Here is a 27,649-nt window from a genome sequence, read left to right as displayed (position 1 = left end):
TTCTGTCACAACATCTCGTGCGCCTAATTCGTCCCGATCGTTGGGCCATTCCGGATCGATCGGTCATTCGAATTTTCAAGGAGATCCACGCGCTGACTCACCTCGCTCCGCGAGGGCACTTCTTTGTGTTATAGTAAATCGTATACCGGTGTAACTTAATTTTCTATCCCACAACTGAAGGAATGTTGTGCAACTTCAACTCATCGCTTTCATCGAGGTGTGCTCATCACATCGATGAATATTCAATACTTAATATTGAATATTGCAAAGTGTAAGTAGGCGCGACATTATTTCTGGGAGGACAGAAATTCTGAATCTGTCGAAGAATTTCGAAATATAATAAATCAATACACGAAGCTTGCAAAAATTCTCCACGTAGGATTAGACTTCCAATACATATTCCTTATCTTTTTGTAAGATCTAAAGTTTAGATATTTAGCATCGATCGACAATTTTGTCCCGTTTTCTCTTTCCTCGAAAACTTGATATCAATGACAAGTAGAAATCAACACGCAAGAGGCGACATGTGATGCCCGTTGCAAATTACCGTGGCAAAAAAGGCATTATTCCGCGGCATCAACGCGGAGTGTAGAAGCGGGGTGCAGCGCAAAAACGTGCGGCACGCGGGAGAGTAGATCGCCGGACGATTGGGGAATCATCTCCGTCGCGCCCCGTGGCAAAACGCATGTCTGTGTTCCATTATCGCCTAATTGGATGAAGATGCACATCTCTTTGTCCTTGCCGGACAAGCCACAAGTCCCGAATCCCGTCTTATACGGCGGCGGGCATTAGCGCGATCCCGGGAGGCAGCCGCAGGTCGCGTTTAATTGTTTTGCCCTGAGATAATTGGGGAGGCAGTGCCCCGCTGATTGGCCGTTACGATGACTTAAGCTTTCGCGGCGTTTAAGTGCTCCATTGTTGCACGACATCTCCGAAGTGACGCCGGCCAGAGCGAAGGTGCCTCTTAAGTAAGAGTTAATCGCTACCAATCCACCTCCCCTCGGTGCCCTCCGCCGACTTCGTCCCAACGTTCGCGTTCCCCATTTGTACCAATATACCGCAGATACCGTGGCGTCTCTGTGGAATCCGGCGGTTTCTCACGACATCATCGCGATGTTCTTTCAGGGATAACGATCGACATCGAGGTCAGAGCGTTCTGAGAAAATTCCTGGCGATATAGAGTAGACTCTCACTTTTAGAAACTCAGTAATGTGATTTGCTAAATTAATAAATCTTTTTTACGTATTCTGCAAAAGGGCTGATATTGCTACTGATATACGCAAGAAATTATCTCTACGAAATTTTTAAATAAGAATAATATTTGCCGAAGCTTACAATTAATCAAAGTATTCGCGTCTTGAATTATCGCGCATCCTCAAACTTTTATTCGTGGACTCTTTCATCGAGAGAAAGATATCAATTTGTCCAAGGATCGCATTATTAACAGTCGATAGATTCGGAAAGATGTGAAGAAGATAGGATTCAGAAAATTTAAATAAGCAGCGAGCAATAAAGCCGGGAGATACTGATGCACCTGAAGAATCACGTTCGGGCGAAAAGAGGAAATATGTAGAGAAACTAAGCTTGTAGACGCATCGGGAAAGCATTGACATGAGCATCGACGTGAGCTCGTCATGAAAGTGGCCTCCTCGACTCCGCTCGAGGGTTCGCACAACTCGCTCGAGGGGGCTTCAATGCGGCTTACGTCCAGGCCGAGTTGTTTAAGCGGTTGTACAAATAGAATACAAAGCGCCGTGCAAACAGCCGGCTAAAAGGTTTGAGTTGTAACGCGCTCGAACGCACTTCATGCGGGCAAACAGATATCGGACTGTCGCCGATCCGCAGGCCGATCCTGAACTCCGATCGCCATTTTGCTTTACCTGCTACCATAAAGCCCTCATTCCACTCTCACGCGCCGTTAGGCGCCTGCAATGCGAGACCGACGGAATTTTCAGTAATCTGTGTCTCGAGAAAATTGCATAGTTTCATACTACACAAACAGCAACAAATACCGATGTCGGGATAATCCAAGGGATAAATATTCTCAAGGGATATCTATTTCTTCTATCCTTTTATTTTCTATTAACCCTTTCCCTTATAGGCGGTCACAAGATTATAGCTCGGTTCACAGCTGGAATTTTTCGGTGTCGCCTCTTTGTTTAAGCGGATGAAGAAACATTTAATGTGATATGTTATGAGCTCACAGTTTTTTTTTTGCACCTACCTACCTAATAAAATTTCTGATTTTTTTTTCGTGAGAACATGAAGACGCCATTGTTTCTTACACAATTTTTTTCCTTTGTGCTTTTACATATTTTTTATAAACCTTCTTAACTCATCTTACGAATAAGTATCTTTTAATCGATCAGTCGCGTAACAAGAAATATCTTGTTTTTCCTTTATTTTTTCTCATTTATTTCCTCTTTGCACTAACTGTTATACGGGGGTCTTTTATGACTAGTCCTAAGCATTTTGCGCATAATCCTTGACAGGGGCAGGAGCAATCTTTCAGAATGGAACAGTATTAAATTCATAGCTACTTAAAAATAACTCAGGCGGAAAGAGGGATGGTTGAAGACAAATCGCATGGTGGGCTAAGAAGTTGAAAATTCCTCGAGTGTTTTTCAATTAATATAAAAGCCCGATCGTCCGAACGATCACGCCCGAGGAGTCCAGAAGCGGACGGCGGGGAGGAGGGGGGGGGGAGGAGAGGCGAATACCGTGAGAGGACGAGATTTACCTGCGCGCGGAGGTAAGCCGGCCCCTCGCCCGAACAGGGCAGACAGGTAAGTGGATAGGAGAACGACGGCACGATCACTAAATTAAGCCGGATTAGCCTAATCTGGCCCCGCGGATCGTTAATTAATGAGGCTATTAGTCAGCGGCGTTGACTATTAATTCCGACGATAGTCATGCCCCGGCGATACGTTATGGCAATATCGTGTATTTGTCACTATCGTCCGGCTCACAAATTGGTTACAGCGCACCTGGAATGTCGTGCTCCTCCTTGTGTTTGTCCTCTCTACGTTCTCTCGCTCTCTCCCTCTCTCTCTTTTTCTCCCTCTCTACTCACCCCCGCCTCCCTCTCCCCCCTCCCTCCCCCCTCACTGTCCGTCTGTCAGTTCGGTTCGCCATCTCTCTTGTTTATCTGTCTCGCTCCCTTTCGTTTACTATTCGCTCGGACGTTCGCTTCTCCTCTTCCTTTTTTCCGCGCCAAGTGCTTGCCACCGAGTCGTTTGCATAGCGGTGGCGAAGCGTCGATCGTTATCGTCCCTCATCAACGTCGATCCGCTATTAATTTATCGCCGTGTCGCGCTGAAAGTGAACGATGCTCTCCCCGAGCGGACCACACTTGGAATACCGGTCGCGCGATAAATTTATGTCAACCGGCAGTCGTTGAGCGGATTATTGATTTCTTAGCTAATATTTTAGACACCGAGCGTCTCCGAATCGCACAACATAGTAGAAACAGTAAAGATCACATAGTCAGCGATTGAAAATTTAAATATAAACGGCCACGTTTATGCCAAATTGTACTTCATTTATTCATTTATGCAGAAAAGTCATTTGCAACAACAAAAAAGTAATACTTTTCATGTTGAGTATTACATCTACTTTTGTGGATTCCATCTCTTGGATCTGTGTTCTTTGCAACGTTTCTACACGGGATATATTTTATCAATAAATTTACTTATATTTAGAAATCATTAATTAATTGTATTTTTGAGAAGGACGATAAACAAAGTTGGCAAAATCATTTATATACCCATTTAAAAACATGTGTTTGTAGTTTCAGCGTTATTTGCACGTACGCTATCGAAGTCCATTTTGCTTTTAATTTTTTTGGCTAAAATAATAAAAAAATAATATTTTCATAAGACAGACTCTTTGATTTATCGTTCACAGTGTTATATTTATAAGAAATCATTAATTACGTGTTTTTAGATAAATATATAAAATTATTTTGCGCGTGTAAACACAACTTTATTTTATCGTCCCTTTTATCAATTTATCAATACATATTGCAAGAATACATATACTTCCACGAAATGGGATCAAAGCGAAGTAGTACATATGTATATTAGGCGTTGTATTGTCAATCTAGAATGCTTCAATTATATTCGTTGAGCTTCTGCTAAAGAAGGTGATCGAGAGATCGAAGATCATCATGGTACTTGGAGATTGTCAATAAACGGCTCGAAACGATCGCGTCGACAGGATGACAACTACGCCATTCATGGCCAGGTAGACCCCACAGGGGTTCAGCGGTGGATCCCGGTGGCTGTCGTTGGTTTAAGCATAAGAAGGGGAGATTCCCCTTTGACCGAATCCTAACTAGCGTGCATCCGGACCGGCCGAACACGGTAAAAAGAGAACGCGGTTCGATACTCTCACCTGGCTATGACAAATTCGAAAAAGCGTCGTTGTGTCCGCCAAGAGCAGGACGACGCGCACGATGCGACCACCGCGGAAATAATCTCAATGGAAAGCCACGAGGGGTGGCTAATTCGGAATTTGGGTCCCGATTCTGCTCGTCTTGCTTTAGGTGAGATATTTCGCACGTCGACGAGATCTTCACAATCTCTCTGTCAGATTTCTTACATCTGTCGTTTTGTCACTTATATTGTGTTTGTGTGTCTATACAATTTTTCTGTAATAAATTTAACAATACTGTGGTCTATATTTTGCGTTTTTTTCGTGGCATAAACAGAGTTAGCGTTGTAATTAAAAATAGTTTATTTACAAAATTATTTGAATCGTGTTACTTCACATTTCCTTTGCAACACTTCCTCAGAAATTTACCGGTAACATTTTTCAGTCAAACTGCACGTTATTAAATATGATTATATGAGCTAACACGAACTCCTTTTATTTGGCTGAATGGAAACGTCGGTTACTTCGTATACTTCGAAGAACCACAAGAATTATTAACGATTTTGCACGGCTTTTGAGACTCAGGAAAACCGCCCATGAAGTTTTGCACGTCCCTTGTGTTGAAAACCACGGCAGATACTTAATTATCTCTTCCAAAAGAATATTTTTACCTGGGTGGCATGTATCTTACCTACCACCAACGGCTTCTAATTCGCCACGCTCAAATACAATGCGATTGATTTTGAAAACTGATTTTAGAGTTAACGATGATCACAGGAAAGCGATCAAAATTTTGGACAGGATATTTGTATTCTTCCATATTGATTTAATAGCCATATTAATTTGAATAACATATTATTTTATTTTATAATTTTTCTAATTTTAGCCGAATGTTTTAATTTCTTTTATATTACATGTGAACATTTTAAAGATTATACACAATATGTGACAACAATGTGTTGTGCTCTTTATTTATGAATTTCTAATTATACTTAAATGTAACATCGACTTCTGCCATAAGATTCTGTGTAAAAGTTTCTTACTTTGAAGTCAAATGTTTCAATAATTAATAAGTCAAAATCATTGAAATTATGAAATTATATTTATGAAGTCTCTAAGTAAATGGTATAAATTTGAATACTTTCTTAAGAAAATTAATTAACGCTCGAGTCATCTTAAAACGTGGGAGGTCAAACAATTTTATAAATTATAGCTAGATTACCGAGTGACAGGTATTGAAAATCCGAAGATTTTCTTCCGTTATTTTTCTCTTTTTCTGTTTCCCTAACCGCATCTTAAGAAAGAAGACTTTGTGACACAGTTGTATCTATTTATTAATTTTTGGGTTCAGTTTGTAGTCCAAATATTTCTGATTCTTCACGCATTGTAAGTTTGTATGGGTGACCATAAGCACAATTTGCTGTTTTTACCTTTCACAATAATGCTTTGTCAGCATTGCTTTTCATATTTTTCCATTTGTCTTCCTTTCTATTTTCTGAAACCGTTGTGTGGTATGTCAGGTAATGAGTCGGTTTCATTCAAAGTTCACGCTTAAGTTTTGAAGGAAAATGTGTTAAAAATTCGTATACTATCTAATTATAAAATACAATTTTTCGTCCAAATAACTAAACAATTTAATATTAACTAATTATAAATATGACTATGACAAAAATAATTGTTTATCAAAATAATTTATTTTAATGCCAGTTCGAATATATGATTTAGACCAATTGAAATCTGTTAAGCGTACACGAGCAAGCGATGTTGATTTATTTTTACAATTGCGATGACTCGACAAAGTCAACTTCTATGTAAAAAGATCGGGCCATCTAAACGATTTCCGGAAATGATGTAGGAACCGCGAAAACAGTGATTCATCGGTCTCGTCAAAAGTTTCTTAGAAATGAATCACCTGTCGCGCGGAAGTGGCTCAATCTTATCTTGTCATCAATCATAGAACAAGTGTAGAATTAGTTTTTTGTCAATTCCAATGCCATTGTGATCTACATTTTGATTTATTAATTTATACACGATCTATATATATCATTAAAGCTTTTATATCTTTTCTAACTGTTAACATTTTAAAAAAGTGCTTGTTAAAATCTTTGCTTTGTTAAAGAATTTATAATAAAATATAATTATTCTAAGATTTATTAATTCATTATAAACTTAATAAAAAAAAAATTAAGATTATAAATTAAAATAAAAACATTAATGCATAAAAAGATAAAAAATGACTTAAACATCTTAGAATTAAATGTCTTTTGCATGACATGTAATGACAAATAACATTAAAATTCACGATTAAACGAATTTTTTCAATATAATAAATATTATATTGAAAGTCACAAAATCATGAACACAGAATTTTAAATTTTAACTTTAAATTCAACCTATATCCGTAGTCAATGTGATTGCGTGGATTGAACCACCCATGATCAATCCATTAGCGCTCGGCGGGATACGAGTCTTACGCCATCATCAATATTAGGAATTCCCGCCGCGGGCCTTCAACCCCTCACAAATCCCCCGATGTTTCCATACAATGAAAACGGGGCCAATTCTCTATTGGTATCATCGACACATACAATCTTTATTTTCATTGTTTCATAATTATACATTATTCTTACAATCAGTAAGAATACATTCAAAGTAATAATATATTTTCTTTAAAATTATCTTAATATTAACATAAATACAATTTTATCGAAATACTGATTTAATAATAATGTAATAGGAGTACGATTGTTGATACCTCATGTGCTTCGTCTTTTTATAATTTCGAAAATAAACAGTTAATAATATTAAAATTCAGGCTAGCGCTAATAAAACTAGTTATCAACAGCAAACATTAGATATTAAAAAAAAGAAAGAAAGAAAGAAATGTCTAAATTATACGACACATTGGACATTCTTTCGTAATCCGCCACCCATAGGGGAATCGTGAGCATGGTGGCTCACGTAGATCGATTCATCCTCGAATGATCGGAGCTACTAATTAACCGTCAGAATCCGGTTCTTCGCAGCTGGCAGCGGTGGTCTCTCCCGTGTGCGACTTCACGTTCGTCCGGAAGAAACTTCGACGGGAGGTAGACGACAGACTCTCCTGCGGGCGGAGAGAGCGAGAAAGAAGCGGAAGAAGAAGAAGGAGAACGAAGAAACTTTCTTCTTCCGAGGGAAGAAAATACGAGACGGATCCCGTTTGCGACCGAGCAAGAAACCGGAATGTGACGCGCAAGTGTGCTCCGTCCGTGAAGAAAAGAAGGAGGAGGGAAACGGGAGGAGCAAGACGTGGAAGAAGAGAATGATTCGATGATCGATTAAGAGATAGAACCGAATCGTTCGGTTGTATTGCGAGCAGTAGTCATTTGGTATGTTCCCGCTCTTAACCCCGTTGTCTCTTTTTTTTTTTTTTTTCGGAGCAGCCTCGCCGCCCGTTGAAGAAACTTCAGCAAATTAAAGAGTGGACGCGCGAAAAAAGAAAGAGACCGAAGATGAGGGCACGAGATATACCGGTCGTTTTCTTTTTTCTCCCTTGGCAGTGCGCGCTCTTCCTCCTGCGCGATTAATTCGGCAGGCTTCGCGGAAGGAATTTTGACAGATAAAAGGATCGGACACGGAAGGAAAAGGAAGATGGATATCATAATATGAGTGTGTTATGAATAATACACGTTGAATGAAAAATAACGTAATAGAAGAAAGTTTTAACATTTATCTGCAACGATTGTGCATAAAGATTCAAGTAGTAAGAACAATAACAACTCAAACATGAGATTTTGATGAAAACACATTTGATAACATGTTAAGTTTTGTATATTTATGCCTGTAAAATTTAATTCGCAAAATATCAGTGATTCAAATGCTACCGATATCTTTGTTTAAAGAAGTTACAAAAAATTTTTTTAAGTTTCGATTTGCTTGTAGAATTTTTAAATAAAACAAAATGCAGAAATGTGTAAAGCATCTTTTAAAGTAAGTGTGCAAAATCACTATATCAATATTCTCAATTAAATTCTACATTTATTTTAATATTATGTGATAAATTGTTTTATGTGACATAATAAAATATAACAAAAACAGATTGCGATCTACGTAATCTTAAATGGATCTTTTCCGCGTTTCTACGTGGGCGGTGCCGTCTTCGATTCGTTCGTAAAACAAGAGCTGGCGCGTTGCCGCAAACGGGGCCTCTCGAAGGGGCTCGGCGCAGGCCCATGTCCCGATTTGCCTCGCGTGTCGCGTGATTAACGGAACGTTATTAAACCGTATATACCCGCGTGTGTCCGCGGGGCCACGGGAAAACGTACGGCCTCCCATTAGCCATAGCAAAACCGTGGTGGCTAATTAATCGGAGCAATTAAGAGGAGGAGAATCCTCCTCGGTAAACTCTTCGCGCTGCCCCCGTCCTTCCCCCCTGCCCCCTTCCTCCGCCCCGGATCTTATCTCTCTCCTTCTCTCAGTCCCTCTTTATCTCTCGTACGACCTCGAATATCGCATGGATCCCCGCATGGATCGTGGATTCGCGACACGATGATCTACGCGCCGTGCATCCGCGCCGATTTATTAATGCGAGCCCACGGCATTCGTTACTTTTTTCTTCATTTGGACCACCTCCAGAAGGAGAGAAAGGGACCCCGATCGGTTCTGTATCAGTCTCGAGTCACGCGGGTCGAACGCTATGAGGTGGTCCGAAAGTGCGGATCGGTTATGAATGGAATATGTTGGTAATTTGCTTTATACTTACGAGTGATGGATGCGAACTGATGTTTATCAAATTGATCGATATATAGTCGATCGCAAGAGCCGCAATAAGTTTCAATTGTTCCGTTCATTTTTCCTTTTTTTACTTAAAAAGACTTTGAACTTTCAGACATAATAATGCAAGTCCTATTGTTTATTATTGCATAGCCCAGTGTAAATAAGATTTAAAAAAAAAACACTAAAATTACTTGTCGATAATTTATTAAATATAATAATACCAAGCCCCGACGACGGAGCAAATCGCCTGTCACATTGATCACACAGTGACTGGAGTCTTTCTAGCGGGCAAGAAATGCGCTTATATTGGATCAGCGACGGGGCATCACCTCGTAAAAGTTTTTTCGCCTGCGAATCGACAGGCCCGCGGCGTGCGACGTCGCGATACGTCATTTCTTGGTGGATCAATCCATCGGATCGCTGAACGGGTGCGTATTAACGCATCCTGTCACGCGAAGAATGCGCCGACGTGTCTCTATTTCTTTTTGCCGTCGGGCAGCGTCTTTTTCCTTGTCGTCCTCCCGTATCAGCGCTCCGTGATCGTTGCATCGCCGATCAATGTAAGGAGCTGCAGATTTATCAACTAGCTCGGGAGACCCCTTATAGTTTCATATTAATCTTTATTTTGCAAAAATCATAATGTAATGTCGGTCACGCGAATCGGATAGCTGCCGTAAAATGAAAAAAAAATATCATAAGTATGTTTGTTTAGCGCGTTATTTTGTCGATGAAAGAGTTCAGTGCTATAATTAAATACGTTCTATGAATAGTATTCGATATCGATTATTTTCAAAGAATCGATCGGCAAAATATATATTCCGATATCTGAGTATCTATTTATCATACGTGCTGTGTACACAACGCGACGCGATATTTATTTGATCCAGCGCTACCGATAGTTTGAAACCGACGTGATTTCTGCCTCGGCGTCATAGCAATTGATATATGAACGTGTGGTGAACATATATGTATGCGGTATATGCATATACAGTATGTTTGAAAAATAATGAAATTGATACTATATAAATAGTGCGATACTTGATCGTGTGTGTAAAAATCGCTGAAAATGTGTAAAAAAAAAGTTATTTTTCGGACGTATCGCGTACGTGCGCGTACAAAGCACCGCGTGCGGGCACACAAGCAACTGGCCGGAGCGCAGTAATTAATGATTCGAGTGTGTGAGAAGCAGCGCCAGAGACGATTCCCCGAACAGGTGGCTTGTGATCCTCAACGATTTCGTCTAAGCGGTGACCCGCGCGCATCAGCCAGCGCGGGGTCACGTGCACTGCGTGGGCCCGATCGACCGGGGTTCCGTGGACGCATGGGATTAATTAATATTAGTAACACTGGGGGAGGCCGTAATTAATTACCGGACCGCCGCGGCCATTCGTCTTAATACGTGTGCGCTATGCGGCCCGTGGCATTCGCTCGTTTGTTCAGTTGGGCCAGATAATGATCGCGACCTAATGAAAACATTATGTTCCTCCCGGCTGACTCCCCCGGCCTCCTCTCCAGTCCGCCATCCGCTTTCTTTATGTCTTGGATCATCCTGTGATCAGTACCAAGAGATAAAATGCACAGATAAAATAAATCGCTGCGTTAATGTTTCGTCGAAATGTAGACTGTAGAAAATCACGTAATCACATAATTATCATAATGAAATATCTATAAATCTAAATAAATTTAGTAAGATATTCTATTGGCCGATTTGGATTGTTGCTTAATTAACGTGTCGTGATAATAATTTCCTATTTATAAGCAATTAAAAATCTAAATGTGATTGTTCACTGAAACTTGAGTGGATTTTACTTCTTGTGGAATTTCAATTCGAGATTTGATTATGAAAGATAATCTACATATCTTTAAATCTTTAAATATTCAAACAGACTCAAGAGAGCATTTAAAGATTATCATTGTTTATATGCCCTCTTGATTCTGTTTGACTTAATCCTCGGGCCAAATCGGCTTTAATTCGGTTTCTTTCTATTTTGTCGTTTTTGTATGTGTTTTTCTGTTAGTAGCTTTTTCCGATTTCTTTTGTATAAGAAAAATATGTAAGATAAATAGAACCCTAAGTTGACAAAGAAATAATTATCATATCTTGGAACGCTTTAACGCTTTGTACACGTAGAAATGGTTAAAATTTCTTTTTCTGTAATTCTACTAATAGGATTAAGTAGTCCCCGATTGTAGAAAACGAGTGTTTCTTAATAGGCTAGTCCCGAGGAAAACCTTTTCTTATCTATGAAAGGATAAAAGAGAAAAATTCCTAATAGAAAACAATTTATAAGCACGAAGCAATCACATTTTTCTTCTGTTGAGTAAAAAATATTGTGTTAAAACATTGTAAACGTGAACATGAACTGACAAATTGCTTTCTTAATTGTTTTACAACACCATTTGCCGTAGAAAATGACACAGGTAGAAAAGGAACGACAAAAGAAAGATACGACTAAAAAGTAGTTAAAATTAAATCAAAACTTGCAATTTATGAATCATTCGGTCGCCTTCTAAGTCATAAAAATATAAATACTTTTCATTCATTTTAAAACGTACAGTATTCCCACGCTTTTCTTTAACTGAAGAATGAAAATATAGATAAAAAAAGAAAAAATAGAGCAAACAAAGATGCTCCGGTAAGGGTTAACGAAACATTTTTACACAACTTTTCCATTCTTTTTCTTTTCCTTTTTGATCGTGGAAATATTCTTTATCTGCAACTCTCTCTGTCATTGAAGTAAATTAAATAAATAAAAGTTAAAATTATACCAAAAGAAAATGCATGGTTTTTTTCGTTCGGTAATACGCGTAATCAACATTTTGTCGAATTCTAAGATACACTACTAATTTTCGCCATCTTTTGCACATCGAGATGCATTGAAACATTATATTTCGGTGCAAACTCACGATGTCGGTGATTGTTTTTCGTTTCGGTAATTTTTATTTATTTAATTTACTTCAATGACAGAGATTCATAAATGAAAAATATTCCCACGATCAGAAAAGAAAAAAAAAAAGAGAAAGTATAGAAGTCATATACATAAAAATTTTCCATTAACCGTTGCCCGAGCATTTTTCTTTTGTTTCTCTTTTTAATGATCCTTATTTCTGTTAATCCTTTCTTTTCCTTTATTTTCCTGTTTGAAAAAAGCGTACTACAAAAACTATAAACTATAAACTATAAACTTTAAAATGAATGAAAAGGTATCTTTTATGACCTAGGATGACATAGAATTCACAAGTTATTTTTATTATATGTTATTTATTATATTGTTATTTTTTTGTGATATTTAAAACACGGTATACGTAGCATACACATTGTTGTCTGCGCGCTATTATGTGGCTACCATTTATGTGACAACACTTAAGCAAACTACACGGCAGCGGGAAAAAAATCGCTCCGTATCTTTATTACATCTCAAATCGAAACTTTCGATCACTCCTGTCTCTTAATACAATCCATATCTCCATCGCCGGGGGATCGACACCTGAATAAAAGGTTCTTACAATGACGCCGAACGATCACGCCTAGTCATCGACGCCGTCCTTGAGAGCCGATCGTCACGTCGACCTTGCGACGCGTAGAATCTCGGAATGCGAGGAATCGGTCGTGGGCCGAATGGCGTTCTCTTAATTAAGGGTGTCCTGGCGGAGTGCCCGGGGGTCGCTCCGTCCCTCTCTCTCATTCCCTCGCTCTTTCCGTCTCTCTCGTCGCGCCTGTCTCCTTCTCCAACAAGAAATGAGCCTTCTTGGAGATGACGAGGGACAGGGTGAGAACGGCAGCGCCTATCGTGCAGGCGCCACCGTGCTCACGGTTCCGCTCTCGACCCGGCATCGAGAAACAATAATTACCTCTCACGGGTCCTTTGATGTCCCCCGACGTGTTCGCACCCCGCCCAGAGATCTTAACATAGGTGTCTCGGGTGGCCGTAGAAAGTCACGCATCTGCGCGAGCCCGGGAGTACCTGAGGAGAGATACCTGCTCCGTCGATCTTGTGAATGGAAAAATCAAAATAGAAAAAAAGAAAGAATCGTTTGGACAATAAAATTTTGGGATTGATGGTGCGTAACGTAAGTTTCAAACGCTACTTTGATCTTACGCAACAGAATAAGAAAATATCAATATGTTATTTCCTCATTTTATTTCATGAAAAAAATGACGTAAGAATATATGTAATAAATGACAAACGGAAGAGAATTTAGCGCTTTTAATATTCGCCCAATATTAATATTAATCGTACTCTAACATCGAAAATTGTGGATGATTAAATATTTTCTATGTTAAAATCTAATTAGTATTAACGTTATCATATTAAGTAAAGATTAAACAAAATCATTGAGTAAAAATTCTTCGCGAAACGATATCTCTCTTTAATTTTAGACAACATAATTGTCTTTTTAATAATATAATAATTATGCAAATGTAAACTTGAGATGTAACACTCGTGACTGACGAATATTTCATTTTTATTTAGTATGAGAAGTTAAGAACCGACGGATCAAGTAAAAGTTAAAAGGGTAATGAAGAAGTTTGTGCTTTACTGAGATTTCGTGACAATTTTCGGGGATTAGATGCCATCTGAAAAATATCTCCTAAGATTGAAAGATGAAAGCAGAAAACGAGAAAATCTGCATTGCCCGGATTACAGTGGTACTGGATTACGCGGCCACGAACAAAGATATCCAACAGGTCACTCTCGAGTTTTCGAGAAAGATCCGGAGGCAAGCGCCACGGACACGTTCTCCGTGGAATTGTGGGATTAGTTTAATATAGTTTAACATTGTGATCCTCATTAAGTGGTTGAATATAAACTGCCAACAAAGAGGCTTTTCGGAATCTCAAAACGTTCTTTAGCTTGTTTCCGATACATTTTCAAATTCGTCTCTTTCGTTCTCATTGTGACGAAGGCTTTTCAGCTTATTTCAAAATTTTCCCCATTTCTGCCGGGACTTCTACTTAGACGCTTAGTGTTAAACTTTATACCAGACTAGACCGGATTTTTCGCACACGAGCAATAGATGAGTATAATCCCATTTTGGAGAGGAAGTCTCGTTAACTAACTGCGAAGAATAATTTTAATCTCCGTCCTGTCTCGTTTGACTGATGCTTCATTGTGTAACAATAACCTAACCATCTTTATTCTATTTGCGATTACAAAAATGCTATTACAACCAGATATGTTTATTTCATTGTTTGCTAATTTGATACTATTCTTCATAAATAAAAATGCCACGTTAAACATTTATTTAACTATTGAGTGAGACATTTGATACATCCACGTTGTGTGAAAATAAAGATTAACTTCTGGAACATTGCTATACATTGCGAGAAAATTCTCGTGTTGACAACTCAGCATTTTTGTCTAAGATTAATGTATCTTGTTCCTTCTTTACAGAGGAGATGCAAAGATCCCGACAGATTGGAAAGGAAGAAGTCAAAAGTCAGGTCGACATTGTTATCGAGGTTGTAGGTAGGCCAACTGTGCGGGTGGGACTATTCATTTGCGGAGATGAAGGAGACCGGGAGTAAAGGAAGCGACTCTACGGCATGCGCTGGAGACAAAATATACGGGGTGGTCCGAGCAAGTTTGCGGCAGGCCGCAACTTCATTTACACCTATTCAGCCTCCCCGGACCTCCTCTTGAACGCAGCCTTTTAGATTTACGAGCAACCTCCCCGCCATTCTCTTCCTCCTTCCTTTTCTCTCATACTCTGGATCGGCGGCCGAAAAAAGACCACGGTAACGCACCGCCGCGCAACCACATGGAACGCGTGCAAAGTGTCTTCCAATTGGCCATCTTGCTAAAGCTGCGGCTTTGATGATTGTATTAAGAGCATTTTAGCTGTCTGTTATTATACGTTTATAAGCGGTTATTATATTAATATAAGTGCGTTAATTCAGATTTAAATACAGTTAAAATGTGTAAAATCATATGTAGAGCAAAAGAACTGGATTCTGGAAAAAATTGTGGCCAAATATTTAACCGGTTCTAACACGTTTCACAAAAACCGAGGAAATGAATCGGAAAAAAACTAACGAGTCCGAGAGCATAGAACTTAATTTAACCAGAAATCGTGGCTTTGTCGAGGGTTTTTCGATCGTCATTATCGGTGGGTGTCACGGAGATTTCGATGATCACGGTGGTCTATATGGGTCGCCCATAAAATTCGTTACGCTGCCCGGAACGCCGTACGTTACCGTCGTCTGTGAAAAGGGAACGAGAAGAGGCAAGTGAGAAGATGAGAAAATGAAAGATATTCCGGCTTTGCGGAAAGGAAAATGTCCGGTGTTAGGTATTGGTATTAGTTTTTCACAACAACTGTTCAACTCATTATCTTGACCGACTGCCTCAGGGAAAAAAACAGAAATGATAACTTTTGCCTCTTCCTTTTCATACCTCTGTTAAATCCAGTGAGCTCCCGCTGGAATTCCCTTGTAACACACATTTTCACCTAATAAGTACGAAGAAAGAAAATCCCAAGGGGAAAAGTCTTTCGGCACTTCATTGGTGATGGTTTTCAAATTCTAACGTAAACTCACAAGAGACACATATTATATTTGAAAGCATATTTTAACTGTTTTATGCTAGTTTGTGCATTCGTGCAATGCGTGTCTAATTATTATAGCTTTAATTTGTCCATATCGCCAATATAACGACGTATCCTATAATTAGAATTCACAGTGAATCATGAAATAATGTGTACACTCTCATATTCATTCGTATCATTTTGAGCTACTGTCGATACTTTAGATTGCTTATTGAGATTCTACCACTTAGAGATGCATAAAGCAGTGATAATTCAAATTTATCGCTTGGTTGTTCGCGAGGTTATCTGCGTTAGAAGCCATGTGCTGGATCTGTTCGGATGGTAGCAAAGTATGAGCTTCATCTTTATCTCGGGCAATACTTTATTGCACGCATGGCAAAAAATTTATTTTATATTCTAACAAATCGTAAATAAAACATAATCAAGCCGAGTCTTTTAATTCTTTAATTAATTGAAAAAAAATTTTTAAATATTGCTATTAGTATTACAATTTTTCCGTCACGCGAGAGAGACATTATTTTTATAAGAAAGAACTTAAGTCTGATTATGAATCGCATTCATTACAAAGTTCCCAGGAGGCGGCATTACAAGTCGCGCAACATATCAAATATTTACAAGCAACAGGCAATTCTATTTCAAGTTATCGCTATGAGCACAGCATGCACCGCCGTAAAATAAATATGGCACGAATACAGCACTAATATCGGACGAAGCATCGCGTTTATCCGGACGCTTCGTTTAACCATCGTTAAAAGCGGCGGCGTATCGGGCGTGGATTCGTAGAAGCCGCGCGGCGCATTCGCGCGCATTTATACATGCGTGCAACTTAGAGTGCGGCATTAAGTAATTATCATAAGCGTCGGCTTAAGTACGGTACAGACAGGCTGTCCATCACGCGAGTCCACGTCCTCGCTCTCGGCGATCATACATAGTAACGACTCACTCGTCCGTGACTTACAGGCGAGAACGATTATTTCTGCTTACGCTCGCGCGCGGAGGCGTGAAGAAACGCACGGCGACGCAGACGGACATCGGCAACAACATGATCATGCGGGTTTGCTCGCGGCGATTAGTGTTGGGATTAGACTCTAGGCGAGTGGCAAAAACTTTTTCGCAAGTGGCGAATTTTTCGGTGAGCGCGCCGAGCTTGATACAAACACACGGAGACGCGTGAATCGCTGACAAATATTTGTCAGAGATAATTCTGTGCGCGTGCACACATGCGCAACTTGTGCCGCGAGTAAACGCAAGACTTTTTGGTACACGTTTCACTAATCACTCGATGACAATCGTGGAAAGCTCAAACGAAAGGCGTGCAATATGCGGCCGCGCGCTGCGAGCTTTGAGCGAAACGTGCAATCGCATCTTCCCGGCGATGCAGCTGAACATTCCACACGTAATTGCCTCGGATTTCGCTGGCTAACGATAAACCGCCTCACCTTCTCCTCGGTAAATAATGGCGCTCCTTTCCTCGTTACCGCGAAAACATAAAGAAGCGGATTAGCATCGTTTATCTTTGGATCGACATGAAAGTCGTCTTTAAAGCAAACATGGAACGTTCTTTTTTTTGCAATAAATATTTTCCCGTATCATACAATATTGCGCAAAGCAGGGAATTATATAAGCTCTTATATAATAAAATAAAAATCACTCTTGATTCCCTCTCCTTACTATAATACGCATTTCATCGTCATATTATTCTCAGCATCTCACAGAAATATGCAATTTTATGTTGCGAGTGTTCTTTTTTTTTATTAAAGTGATTTTAACAGAATTAAACTGAAAGATGCCGATTTTTATCATTGATTTCTTGTAAATGCGAAATTTTTAGCGTCCATCGCAGAAAAAGTAAACCCGACCGGAATTGTCGTACTTTCCACAAAATTGCCTCGAATTTCGCCTCGTTGATGATAAAACATCGGCGCATACTCAGATTTCTCTCTTTCGCCAACAAACTCACCAAATATATGACACCGTGTTAAGATAAAAACGCAATTGTGAAGTCATTGCACGAAATTAGTTGCACCGGCGCCGCACGCTCATTTCGACTCCATCAATCTCGACTCCTGGCCTCGTTACTTTATTGTCCTGCTACCGGATATGTATCGCGGAATCCGCCTTTTAAGCTACTGCCAAATTACACGTTATTCGGTAAAAGGGCGGACGTACATGTTGCCGGTGATTTATGCCGCGATCTATCATAACTGGGGAATACGCATTTGCTGCGCTTTTCTCGTCGCTTTTATTCTTATCGCTGGTAGGTGCAAAAGCGATACGGCCGATGCCGGTCGCTTTCCATCCTCTCGAGTTATCGCAAGAGGACAAATAAATTTGTTGGCGCAGATCGATGTACAAACGTTTAATCGCGTTTAACATTTGTCGTACTTTACCAACATTTGCAAAGGACTTGAGAGAACGTTAGCAGCAACGATAACGATCATTTTATTCAGCATTACGACGACAATTGAAACATTTGTAAAACTAATTACGTTATGTTATGCGATGATTTAATCCATTTGATAAATGTACATAACTCTCACTAAAAAACTTCGATCGATTGTATAACTTGTGTTTTAGCGCGATCCTAAAATTCGATCTTTTGTAAAAGCATGTCATCTTGAAGAAATATCCTTTATTTATTATAATTTTCAAATTACGCTTGCGCGAAAGCACACTTGTGCGATAAAAATTCTATATAGTTAGGGAAGAAATTTCTGACGTGGACAACATCGTGTAGAGTCCTCCTGGCGGAGGGAAGCCAACCCCGTTGGTAGTTCCATAGCTACGCTGTCCCGCATTCCGCGATGCGTTCCCACACACATGCGCGTGCACACCTCCACCTTTCGATTCACGCATTCCCGACGGAAGAGTAGCGACCGGCGAGGCGCGGCGCGCGGAAAGGGGAAGAAACCACTCGGACCTCGTAGTGAGGGAAGAGTTGAATGAAAAAAGAAGGTAAAAAAAAAAAAGGTAGAGGGACCGGGTGCGCGCGGTGGACAAAGAGGGTGGAAGGGAAACAAAACGAAGCGACGGAGGTGTAGACGAAGAGTGGGGTGACTCCTCGTCGGGAGTGCGGCGTGGACTCCTTGCGCGAGAAACACGGGGTTGTAGTGGGAGCTCGGGCGTAACCTTCGTAAAGCCTGCCCACTGTTTCCCCTTGAGAGCCACGTGCTCGCCTGCCAGACACTAGAGCTCTGTCAGAAACTGCCAGCTTCGTTCTACGAGGGAACGAGGACGCACGGACGGGAAAACGATGACGAAATAGCGATCGCGACCCGGCAATAGTCGGCAATAGTCGGCGATGAGTGCGATGTGAAGAGGAATTGCCGCTAAAGCCAGGTGCTTTCGTGATCATTGACACTAAGTTATATGTTAGTGTGAACTTTCAAATGACAGTTAAATTGATGACAAATAACAATCTGCAATAAAATAATATGTCTTCTCATGAAATTTGTGATAATTGGTAAAACTTAATGAAATCATCTCGCTCTTGCGTGATCTATACCTTACATTTCACATTTTGTATTCGAAGAATGATTAATATGTTGTTTTATTAAATTGTAATCGTAATGGTTTTATCAAATTAATATAACATTTCTTCATCTCTTCGTATACTTCTGCCTCTCAACCGTCTCGTGAAACTGTTTTTCGACAATGGGGGTTGATTCAATTCCGGAGCGCATCTCTCAGATGCCACGGGAGGTAGACGAAAGCATGAATCGCGCGAAAGGAGGTGGAAGGAGGAGTAGAAACGGGAAAGGATTATTAGCGAACGCTGATGCAAGGTAAGAGAATGACGACGTTGACGAGGAAAGAGGAGGAAGCAGATGACGAGAAGCACCGCGGGAGAAGAGGCCGAGGAGATGCCGCTGGTGGTGGAGGAAAAGGAAAAGGCAGGGGCAGAGAGGCGGGGGCCGGGCCGAAAGAGGCGGAGCGAGATTTAATCGGTCTTGGGAGGGTTCAGTGGTCTCCATCGCATCAGGGGGGAAAGGAGAACGTGCCGTTCTCTCTCTGAAGAGAGATCGGCTCTTCCGCGGAGGAGCGCGTGCAGTCGCTAGCCGAGGCCTATACTTGCCCGTCGAAGGGTATTGGTTCTCCAACTCGTTGCACCGTACCCCCCAAGCAGTGCGAGGGCAGCGCGAAACGGGCAGACGTTCCGCAAGAGAGAGAGAGAGAGAGAGAGAGAGAGAGAAAGAGAGAGAGAGAGAGAGAGAGAGAGAAAGAGGGCAAGCGAGAGAAAGAAAAAACAAGAAAGAGATTGAGAGAAAGAGAGAGAGAGAGACAGAGAGACGGAAAAAAAGACGGGTCAAAAAGAGAGGACGCGAAACAGAAAAGGGCGAGTAGAGAACATCTCTCCCCTACGTCGTCTTACGTCGTCGTACCCCAACACGAGCACGCGTGCACGCACGCCCGCGGCAGGAGGCACGCATGCACGCTCGCGCGCACCACCGTCGTCGCCACCGCCGCCACCGCCGTCGCCGCCACACGTTGCTCGATCGGAGGATCTCTCTGTCGAGGAAGCAGAGAGCTGGGACGGTCGAGACGAACACGAACGGAACGGAAGCAGCAGAGCGCGTGACACGCGTGTACGTTGCCCCTGAGAGATTAGGCTCGGAAGAGCGCTCGGCTCTTTCCGGCGGCTCGAGTTTGTACCTGACGTATCCTGCAGCCGGCGCGCAACGTCCACACAAGGGCTGGCAGGTATAAAACGTTCCTGGGCCGTGTCTTTCCCACCACGAATCGCTCGGTCGCACGCTCTCGGAGGGTGACACCCACCCCCTAGAGGACGGCTCTTCGGGGGGGGTGAGTTTCGTAGCTGGCTAGCGCGGCGCGGGAAGCGCAGTCAACGGCAAGAGAAGCTAAGCGTTGCAGTATTTGTCGGAACTGACCGACACCATTGACAATTCTCGCAGGAGGCTCATTCGATCGGACGACGAGCAGGACGACAGACGCGGATCACCGGGTCAGTGCGCGGAAGTGCTCGCAGAAGGACGGCACGTCTCTACGCTCGATAAGCGCCGCTCGTCGGGGCTCCGATACGGTTCGCCGCGCGTCGATTTCCAAGGGTGATCGCGCGGTGATCAGTGACCGTTATCGAAGTATCCACGGAAGGATCGCGCCTGAATCCCGGGACGATCTTATCGTGCGATTAGCTTCGGGGTCGTGCGCATGACCCCGTTGAGTGCGATTCGAAGGCGTCCGAAGAGTTCGCGCCGACGTTAGGATCGAGAAACCGGAGTTTCTCGCGCGAGATGTTCATTCAGTGATAGATAGTTGGTGCACCGGTGATCGGAGATAAGGACGACACGGGAGGATTTACGCGCGGGACACCCTCGTGGATCGAGATACACGCGAGACACACGCCGGAAGATGAGGCCGTGGATGTTGCTGGTCGTGCTTTCGGCGATCGCGCACGCGTCACTTGCGGAGATCGCCAGGCCGAAGAATCGCGGCAGGGGATCCATGTGGTGGTAAGTACTAGAGTGTTACTCGAAACAGTTCCGAGCTCGCGTCGGACAGTTTCACTTTTCGACATATTACCTTCGGTGTTAGTCGCGTTCCCGTTCGTTTTGTCTCTCGCTTGTCGCGCCGTGAAACTTTTTATCGCGTGCATTAGCGGTGTGAAGGTTCTCGAAATGAATTATGGTCGCACCGAACGATTAATAGACTTGTTGACAAACTCATTGACTAGACTTAATAATCCGAGAAGTTGAGGGGAAGAAAAGAATATCCCTCTGCATTTTGTCACATTATGAAGATCCGTTCGACTTTCTCTTCTTACTCAACTGTGAAATATCAACTGTCATGTTGCGCATGAAATATCGAGAAATAATGATGTGATTATAATCTATTGAAATAGACTTCTGCAATTAAATGGCAAGACCTGTAATACTCGTTCCTTCTGCTGAAAAATTCTCATTTTCTCATCAACTCATTCATATTATTCATTTCCTGTGACTAATGGTGTTAATTAATCGACACGGACAATTTAACCTATTCGCTCAAAAATGTATACACTGTATTTAAAGAAAAGTTAATAATCTTAATTATTGACACATGAAAAGAAGCATTTTTTTCTCTTTTATTACTTTATTGGCGACCTTAAAGACTTACTTCCCGTTTCTAACGATGACATCACAACTAACGATTGAAACGCTAATTGAGATCGCGATTGCAATCGCTGAATCATCGAAAATAAAAATCGCGCTGGATGAATCTATTCCACGTGGTCCTCTGCCCCTGATCTTCAGCGAGTTTGCGCCGGCGTGAAGATCGAATGCTTCATCGTTTTCGCTTTTCATCTTTCACTTTCGCATTACTTGTTCTTTTATCAAGAAAGTCTCGGGAATTCTAATTTAATTTTTCAATCCGATCGATTCTTAGATATTATGTCAATCATACAATTGCGATCTAAATAACTTGCGTAATCGTCAAAAGAAAAGAGAAATATAAAATGCTTATTTTGTACTCTAAAATATTCCTAAATATAGACGTAAATTAAAACTTTAAAAATAAACGTCAACGGGTAGAAAATTTTATGTGCATTCCAATCGCGCATACCATTCGAGTTTATCACACATTCACTTTTATATGTTTTTTAAACAGTCAAAATTACTCGAATGCGTTAGATTTCTACCCTAACTTATATAATTACTTTCTTTTCTACGCATTTAACAACGTTTTCCAGAGAAACTACGCTCAACTTGCGCTACATAAATATATCATGAAACGATGTCTCACGGCGAGCTAACGCCGCGTTTCATTTTTCTTCCTTTTACCGTTGCATTCGGCATGGTTTCTTTTAATTAAAATGTTACCCGCTTTCATCGAATTGACCTTCATACGTTTAATTACTTCACCTTGCACTCGTACGCGCACGCATTAACACCTGTCTGCCCCGGCATTTATCGCGCTAATCGCGGGAGCAGCGCTGTCCGCTCGCGCGCCATGTCGTTATTAATTCATTAATCATAATTCTAACGCCGCTCGTTTTGATTCGCGAACGCCTTCTTGCGCGTGCGATGTGTATTAGATAATGACTAACTTCATTAGTCCGATCATAAATAAGGCGCGCGATCGAGCGCTCGCGCTCGTATACTATGCCGCGAGATAGCCGCGGCGAATATCCACCTATGACGATAAAACGCTGGCGATAAATCAACAATTTGTCCGGTTTTCGCACGAGACTCGCGTGATGGTGTTCGGTGGCGATGATTATTGTCGCTAAATTGATTGAATCGGTGCGACGCGACAAGTCGCGCGTGAGCCTCGCGATTCCTGGAGCAAACTCGAATCGTGATGTATCGTGCGTCGTTTATTAGCAATTAAAAGGAAACAAGTCTGTTTATTTTTGCTCTCGCCACATTTGCGTCACCATGCAAGTTCAAATAGGAATCTTCCTCGAAATGATTAACGATCAATTAATTAATTGACTGCCTTTGTAAAAACTTACGAAAACTGTCAAGTGAAATAAGTCATTCAATGTATCACGTAAAAAAAATGCAAGAATACCGAAACGGGTGAGAGCAAAAAACTTGTGAGACCTTTATAAAAGTAGAATTTCTTGAAAATTTTTCTAAATTCAGAAATTAATAGCCGCTTTATCCGCGAGGAAAGTTGTGTGTGGCCTAATAAATCAATAGTCTCAATCTTACTTCAGCGATATATCTCGACTACCAATTGAAATGCCAGCGTGGCGGGATAAATAAACGACCGAAGACAAGCAGCACGAATAAATAGGTATTTTATAAGGAAATAAAAAATGGACGGTTCTGCCGCCGGTGTCGGAATGTAAGATAGACGGATTAGTTGTATTAGAAGGAAAGCGCGGAGAGAGAAAGAGAGTCTATTATCCTTATCAACTCGCCGCGGATCGAGACACGTCGGAATCGATCGATCAGCAACCACGACGATCGGTAGACCGGCCAAGAAATCGGTACGCGCGTTATCGCGCGACGTGGGTGGCCGCATCTGGCGCTAATGGTGACGATTAATTGTGTACGCGGGCAATAATTACACCTCGCGGCGACGTAAAGCGTGCGCGCACGCTGAGACTTGCCGGATTTTTAAGACAGACTATTACTTTTACCGCGCGCGCCGTCGTTAATTAAGCGAAGACGCGCTTGAACTTCGCATTATTGTAAATTTGCGAGGATCTGCGAGATTTTCATCGGATAGTGCCGCACCGCAAATCGTCGAGTGCAATCATTCTGCCGCTGCGAAATCTGCGTCATACAAATAATTTTAACACGTGGCGTTCGAAAATAGTCGATAAATCAATAGGTGAGTTTTTCTTGGATTAAAATTGAAGTTTGTATGAATTTCTGTTTTCCCGAATATCAACACGGACGTACCGTATTATTAACAAGATAATTCATCGTACGCAGAGTTTTACATTAAACAAAAGAGACGCTAAAAGGTTTGCAATTAATCATTCTTGTCTCGTATTTCAAATGAGCATCTTTCCGCGTGTTCGCAGCGATCGCTACGATTTTGTATCTATCGCTTTCATCGCGAACCGGTATCTTAAGTATGGTCGATTCATCGACGTGGACGGCTCAGGAACGAGAATCAAGAGCGAGGAGTACGCAGCCGTGACAGCGCGCTCTCCTACGATGAGAAAGACGAGAAGTCGGTCGACCAAGCGAAAAAGACGTCGATGAGCTCCGCGATCGGAGCCGCGACATCTCCGTTCGATTCATGACATCTCGACCTGATTCACGGCGTTCTGGATATGGACGGACTCGTGTTAGAAATGACATACGTCGGGATCGCTCTGTCACGGTTGAAAAGGAACGCTGATGCAAGGGAAGCGCGATTATTCAGAGACGGACATCGATCTGAACAAAAAGGACATTTTACATGAAATGTTTTCTTTCTTTCTATCATGTAAAATATTAAGAAGAAAGTATAATTATTAATATATCTATAATTATTATGTATAAACCTTGCTAAATCATTTTTACTTTCCATGAAAGTGCTTTCAAAGTGCTCTCATCCTGAAATTTTATACGATCTATGTATATAAGTATGTTTGTTAACTTCGAGAGCAGCGAATAACACACGCGCGAAGGCCTTTTGGTATTGAAATAGCGTCATCGTCATAGCGTGAGCTCTTGTAAGATATAAACAATGACTCCATAAATTACATCTCAGAACTGATACAAATAACCAATGGTCTCATCATTCGATGAGATCATTTGACCGATTGATTCTCGATAATCGATAGTTTGAAAGCGGCAAAAGATAAGATTCAGTGCTCAAATAGAAACTTAGGTCCAGCTAAAATTGCTCTTATAAACATTAATTAACGCTTCTGATATATTTGTTCATAAAGATGAAAGAAACATTTTTTACATTTAAGAATAAACGAATAAAAATGTTTGAGTCATTGCAACAGTAATCGATTTTCAGTCTCGGTGTATCTTTTAAAGGAAAGAAATAAAAAATATTTTGTTACAAATTTCGGACAATTCTGGGAAAAACGTGCGATACTAAAATATTATCGCGCTCGATACATCGTAGGGATGTTGACGACAATTCAGTGATAACAGTGCGAGTTTAAAATACTCTTTTATCATTACGAGCGCGTGGCGTAAGGGGATCGTTATTGCCATTTCCCTGCCCTCCCACCTCCCCCCTCCTATCTCAGCGCGATAAATTATTTTCGTCTCGGCGATCGTCTGGCGGTAGAAAGTATGCGAAGGTGGAGGAGACCGGAGGGAGTCGTCCCTGAGCTTTTCAGCCCGACGTAAATTACAAGCAATAGATACATCCTAACCGGTCCGCGGCGCGGCTTATTTATGGACATCGCTTATTGAATGCACCGCATGCGAAGCGCGTCGTATGCATCGCCGCCGATGCTTCATGAAGTGCATTACACGTCGTATCAACCGTGCGAGCTCGCGGATCGCGCGTGGCGAATCGAAGGGCGGTCATGTGCGCATTCTGGGCATTCTCCGGGTCTCCGTGACGCTCGTCAAAGGCCTCGGTGTTCAATTTCGCTATTGCCCCTCTTTACATGTTATCCGCGCGCAGTATATGCCTTAATATGCGTAACACAATTTCGTTTCAGCAAGTCGCGCTATTCTGCATTTAAAAATTTTTTTCAATCTTAAGAATCTTTGTCGTCGAGAAATACTTGGGAGTTTCGTGTCAAATATTCTTGCATTTTTTATGATAAAACAATATGAATAATTAACTGATAAGTCAGCTGTTTTTTACCGAACCATTTTTGTTTGATACTTTGATTTGTTTGCCCCGAGTGATTCTGCTTTTGTCCACTGTGTTCTTCAAATATAGCTTTGTTTCATAACTCTGCTATCTTAGTGTTATATTTGACCTACTGCAAGGCTCATATATAGTCCAGAATGCTGTTTATCAGGACACGATCTTCCGGCTCCTTTTACCATGCCACGTGTTTGCCACCTCGCGCTTCAACGCGAGTTTGTTTAGCCCGCGCGAAGTGTCAACGAGAGATCTCGGCGGCGAGTGGCTGACAACCATTTCGCGGTGGACCGCGCGCGCCACGCGGCCCGGTTTCTGTCACTGTCTCGATTTCCGCCCAGACCACGAAGCGTTGACGAAGCCGCGGCGACAGTGATTACCTGTTTACTATTCCGGGCGATGACTGATCCGATCCTACCGCGCGCGAGCTATTTTAAATAAGGGTCGCACGAGCGTCTCCGCGCGGTCTCTCGCTGAAGAACAACAAATATCCGACGCATTTGGTGCTTTTTCACGCGCGGCAAATCGGCCGCGGACGTTTACGAGCTGTTTGGACTTCGGGGAGTTCTTCCCGTCAAGGGTGCTTATGGCACTCGTGCTATATCAACATTTTATTGCGCTGTGTTTGTATCGCCTATAGCCGTATTACTTTATTTTGAACTAGTCTAGTTTTCACTTCAAAACAAACGGCCATCTCGATCCGTAAATACTATATATATACTATATATAAATATCGTATGTTTGTAATTATTTGTTTCTGGCAAAAACAAAATGTGGTCAAAATGAGACACAAATTTATAAACATACGAAGAATATATTTCAGCAACAGATGCACCTGTTTGCCTCGAAATCGCCCTTAGCTGCGAGTTGTGATCGACTTTCCGATTGTTCCGTGATTTCTGTTTCCGAGCGGGTTACAATGTTTCTTACCGCGGTTGATCAGTATGCATTTTGCGCGATCCTGGATTTCTTCAAGGGCCGCGCGTCCCTCTTCCCACGAAGGGCACACCGTGAGCGCATTTAAACGTTTTTCTGTGCGATGCTCGATCGATCGGGACGCGAATTCTTTCACTGGCTGAACTCGCGCGGCAGCTTGATTTATTACACATACAGGGTGTATCAGAAATCGGACACTTTCTCCGAACTGCAAACATAAGGCCAGACAGGCTTAAGGGGAATATTGAGATTATCGATATTGGTCTATTAATAGTTTTCTCAATTATAAGTAATTAAAATGAAGAGTACTCTTGACTACTTTATTTTATATATTTTAATAAAAAATAAAATATTACATTTTGTTTCAAGTGTTCCTTATTTGAAAAAAAAACTAATTTAAATCTTGATTATTACTAATGTTTGCAAATCAATAGTTGCGAACAGCTAGCGACTTATCACGCTTTCCTTACAAAAAAAATCGCCTTTCGAACTTATCAAAGAACTTCTTTCCTCTATAGAAAGTCCTTCCGATACACCCTGTATGTACAACGAGCTACCGTTGATCGAAACTGCTGAACCAGTTTCGTCTTTCGTGCTAATCCACCTTCGTCGCTCCTCGTTCTCTCGCGCTGCCTGTTCTTTTCTGAAAGCGCACCTTTTTGCGCGCGAAATCGGCGTTTCGCGGTGACGACCATCGTTTAAATCACGCGCTTAAGCACCCGTAGGTTATACACCAAGCCAGACATTTCACAAGCAATTTCTGCGATAAACAAAATGCAATCATCCGATACCGCGTTTTATGGCG

The 27,649-nt window shown here is 41.6% G+C and overlaps 1 protein-coding gene across 2 annotated transcripts in view; it reads left to right on the top strand.

Annotated features, from left to right (window-relative positions):
• Positions 1 to 27,649, top strand: part of wg (wingless) — a 105,797-nt gene that overhangs the window by 65,919 nt on the left and 12,229 nt on the right. Inside the window, exon 1 of one of the 2 annotated variants that reach the window (XM_012373709.2) lies at positions 19,923 to 21,152. The exons of the other annotated variant lie outside the window; for it this stretch is intronic. Within the exon in view, the coding sequence (XP_012229132.1) occupies positions 21,052 to 21,152 (101 nt within the window). The 5' untranslated portion in view covers positions 19,923 to 21,051. Of the gene's footprint in view, positions 1 to 19,922; positions 21,153 to 27,649 lie in introns of those variants that run through there. 2 annotated transcript variants of the gene reach the window in all.

The sequence above is a fragment of the Linepithema humile genome, chromosome 5 (genome assembly GCF_040581485.1).
Source record: "Linepithema humile isolate Giens D197 chromosome 5, Lhum_UNIL_v1.0, whole genome shotgun sequence".
Lineage (NCBI taxonomy): Eukaryota > Metazoa > Arthropoda > Insecta > Hymenoptera > Formicidae > Linepithema > Linepithema humile.
This window is presented reverse-complemented; position numbering and strand designations above follow the sequence as displayed.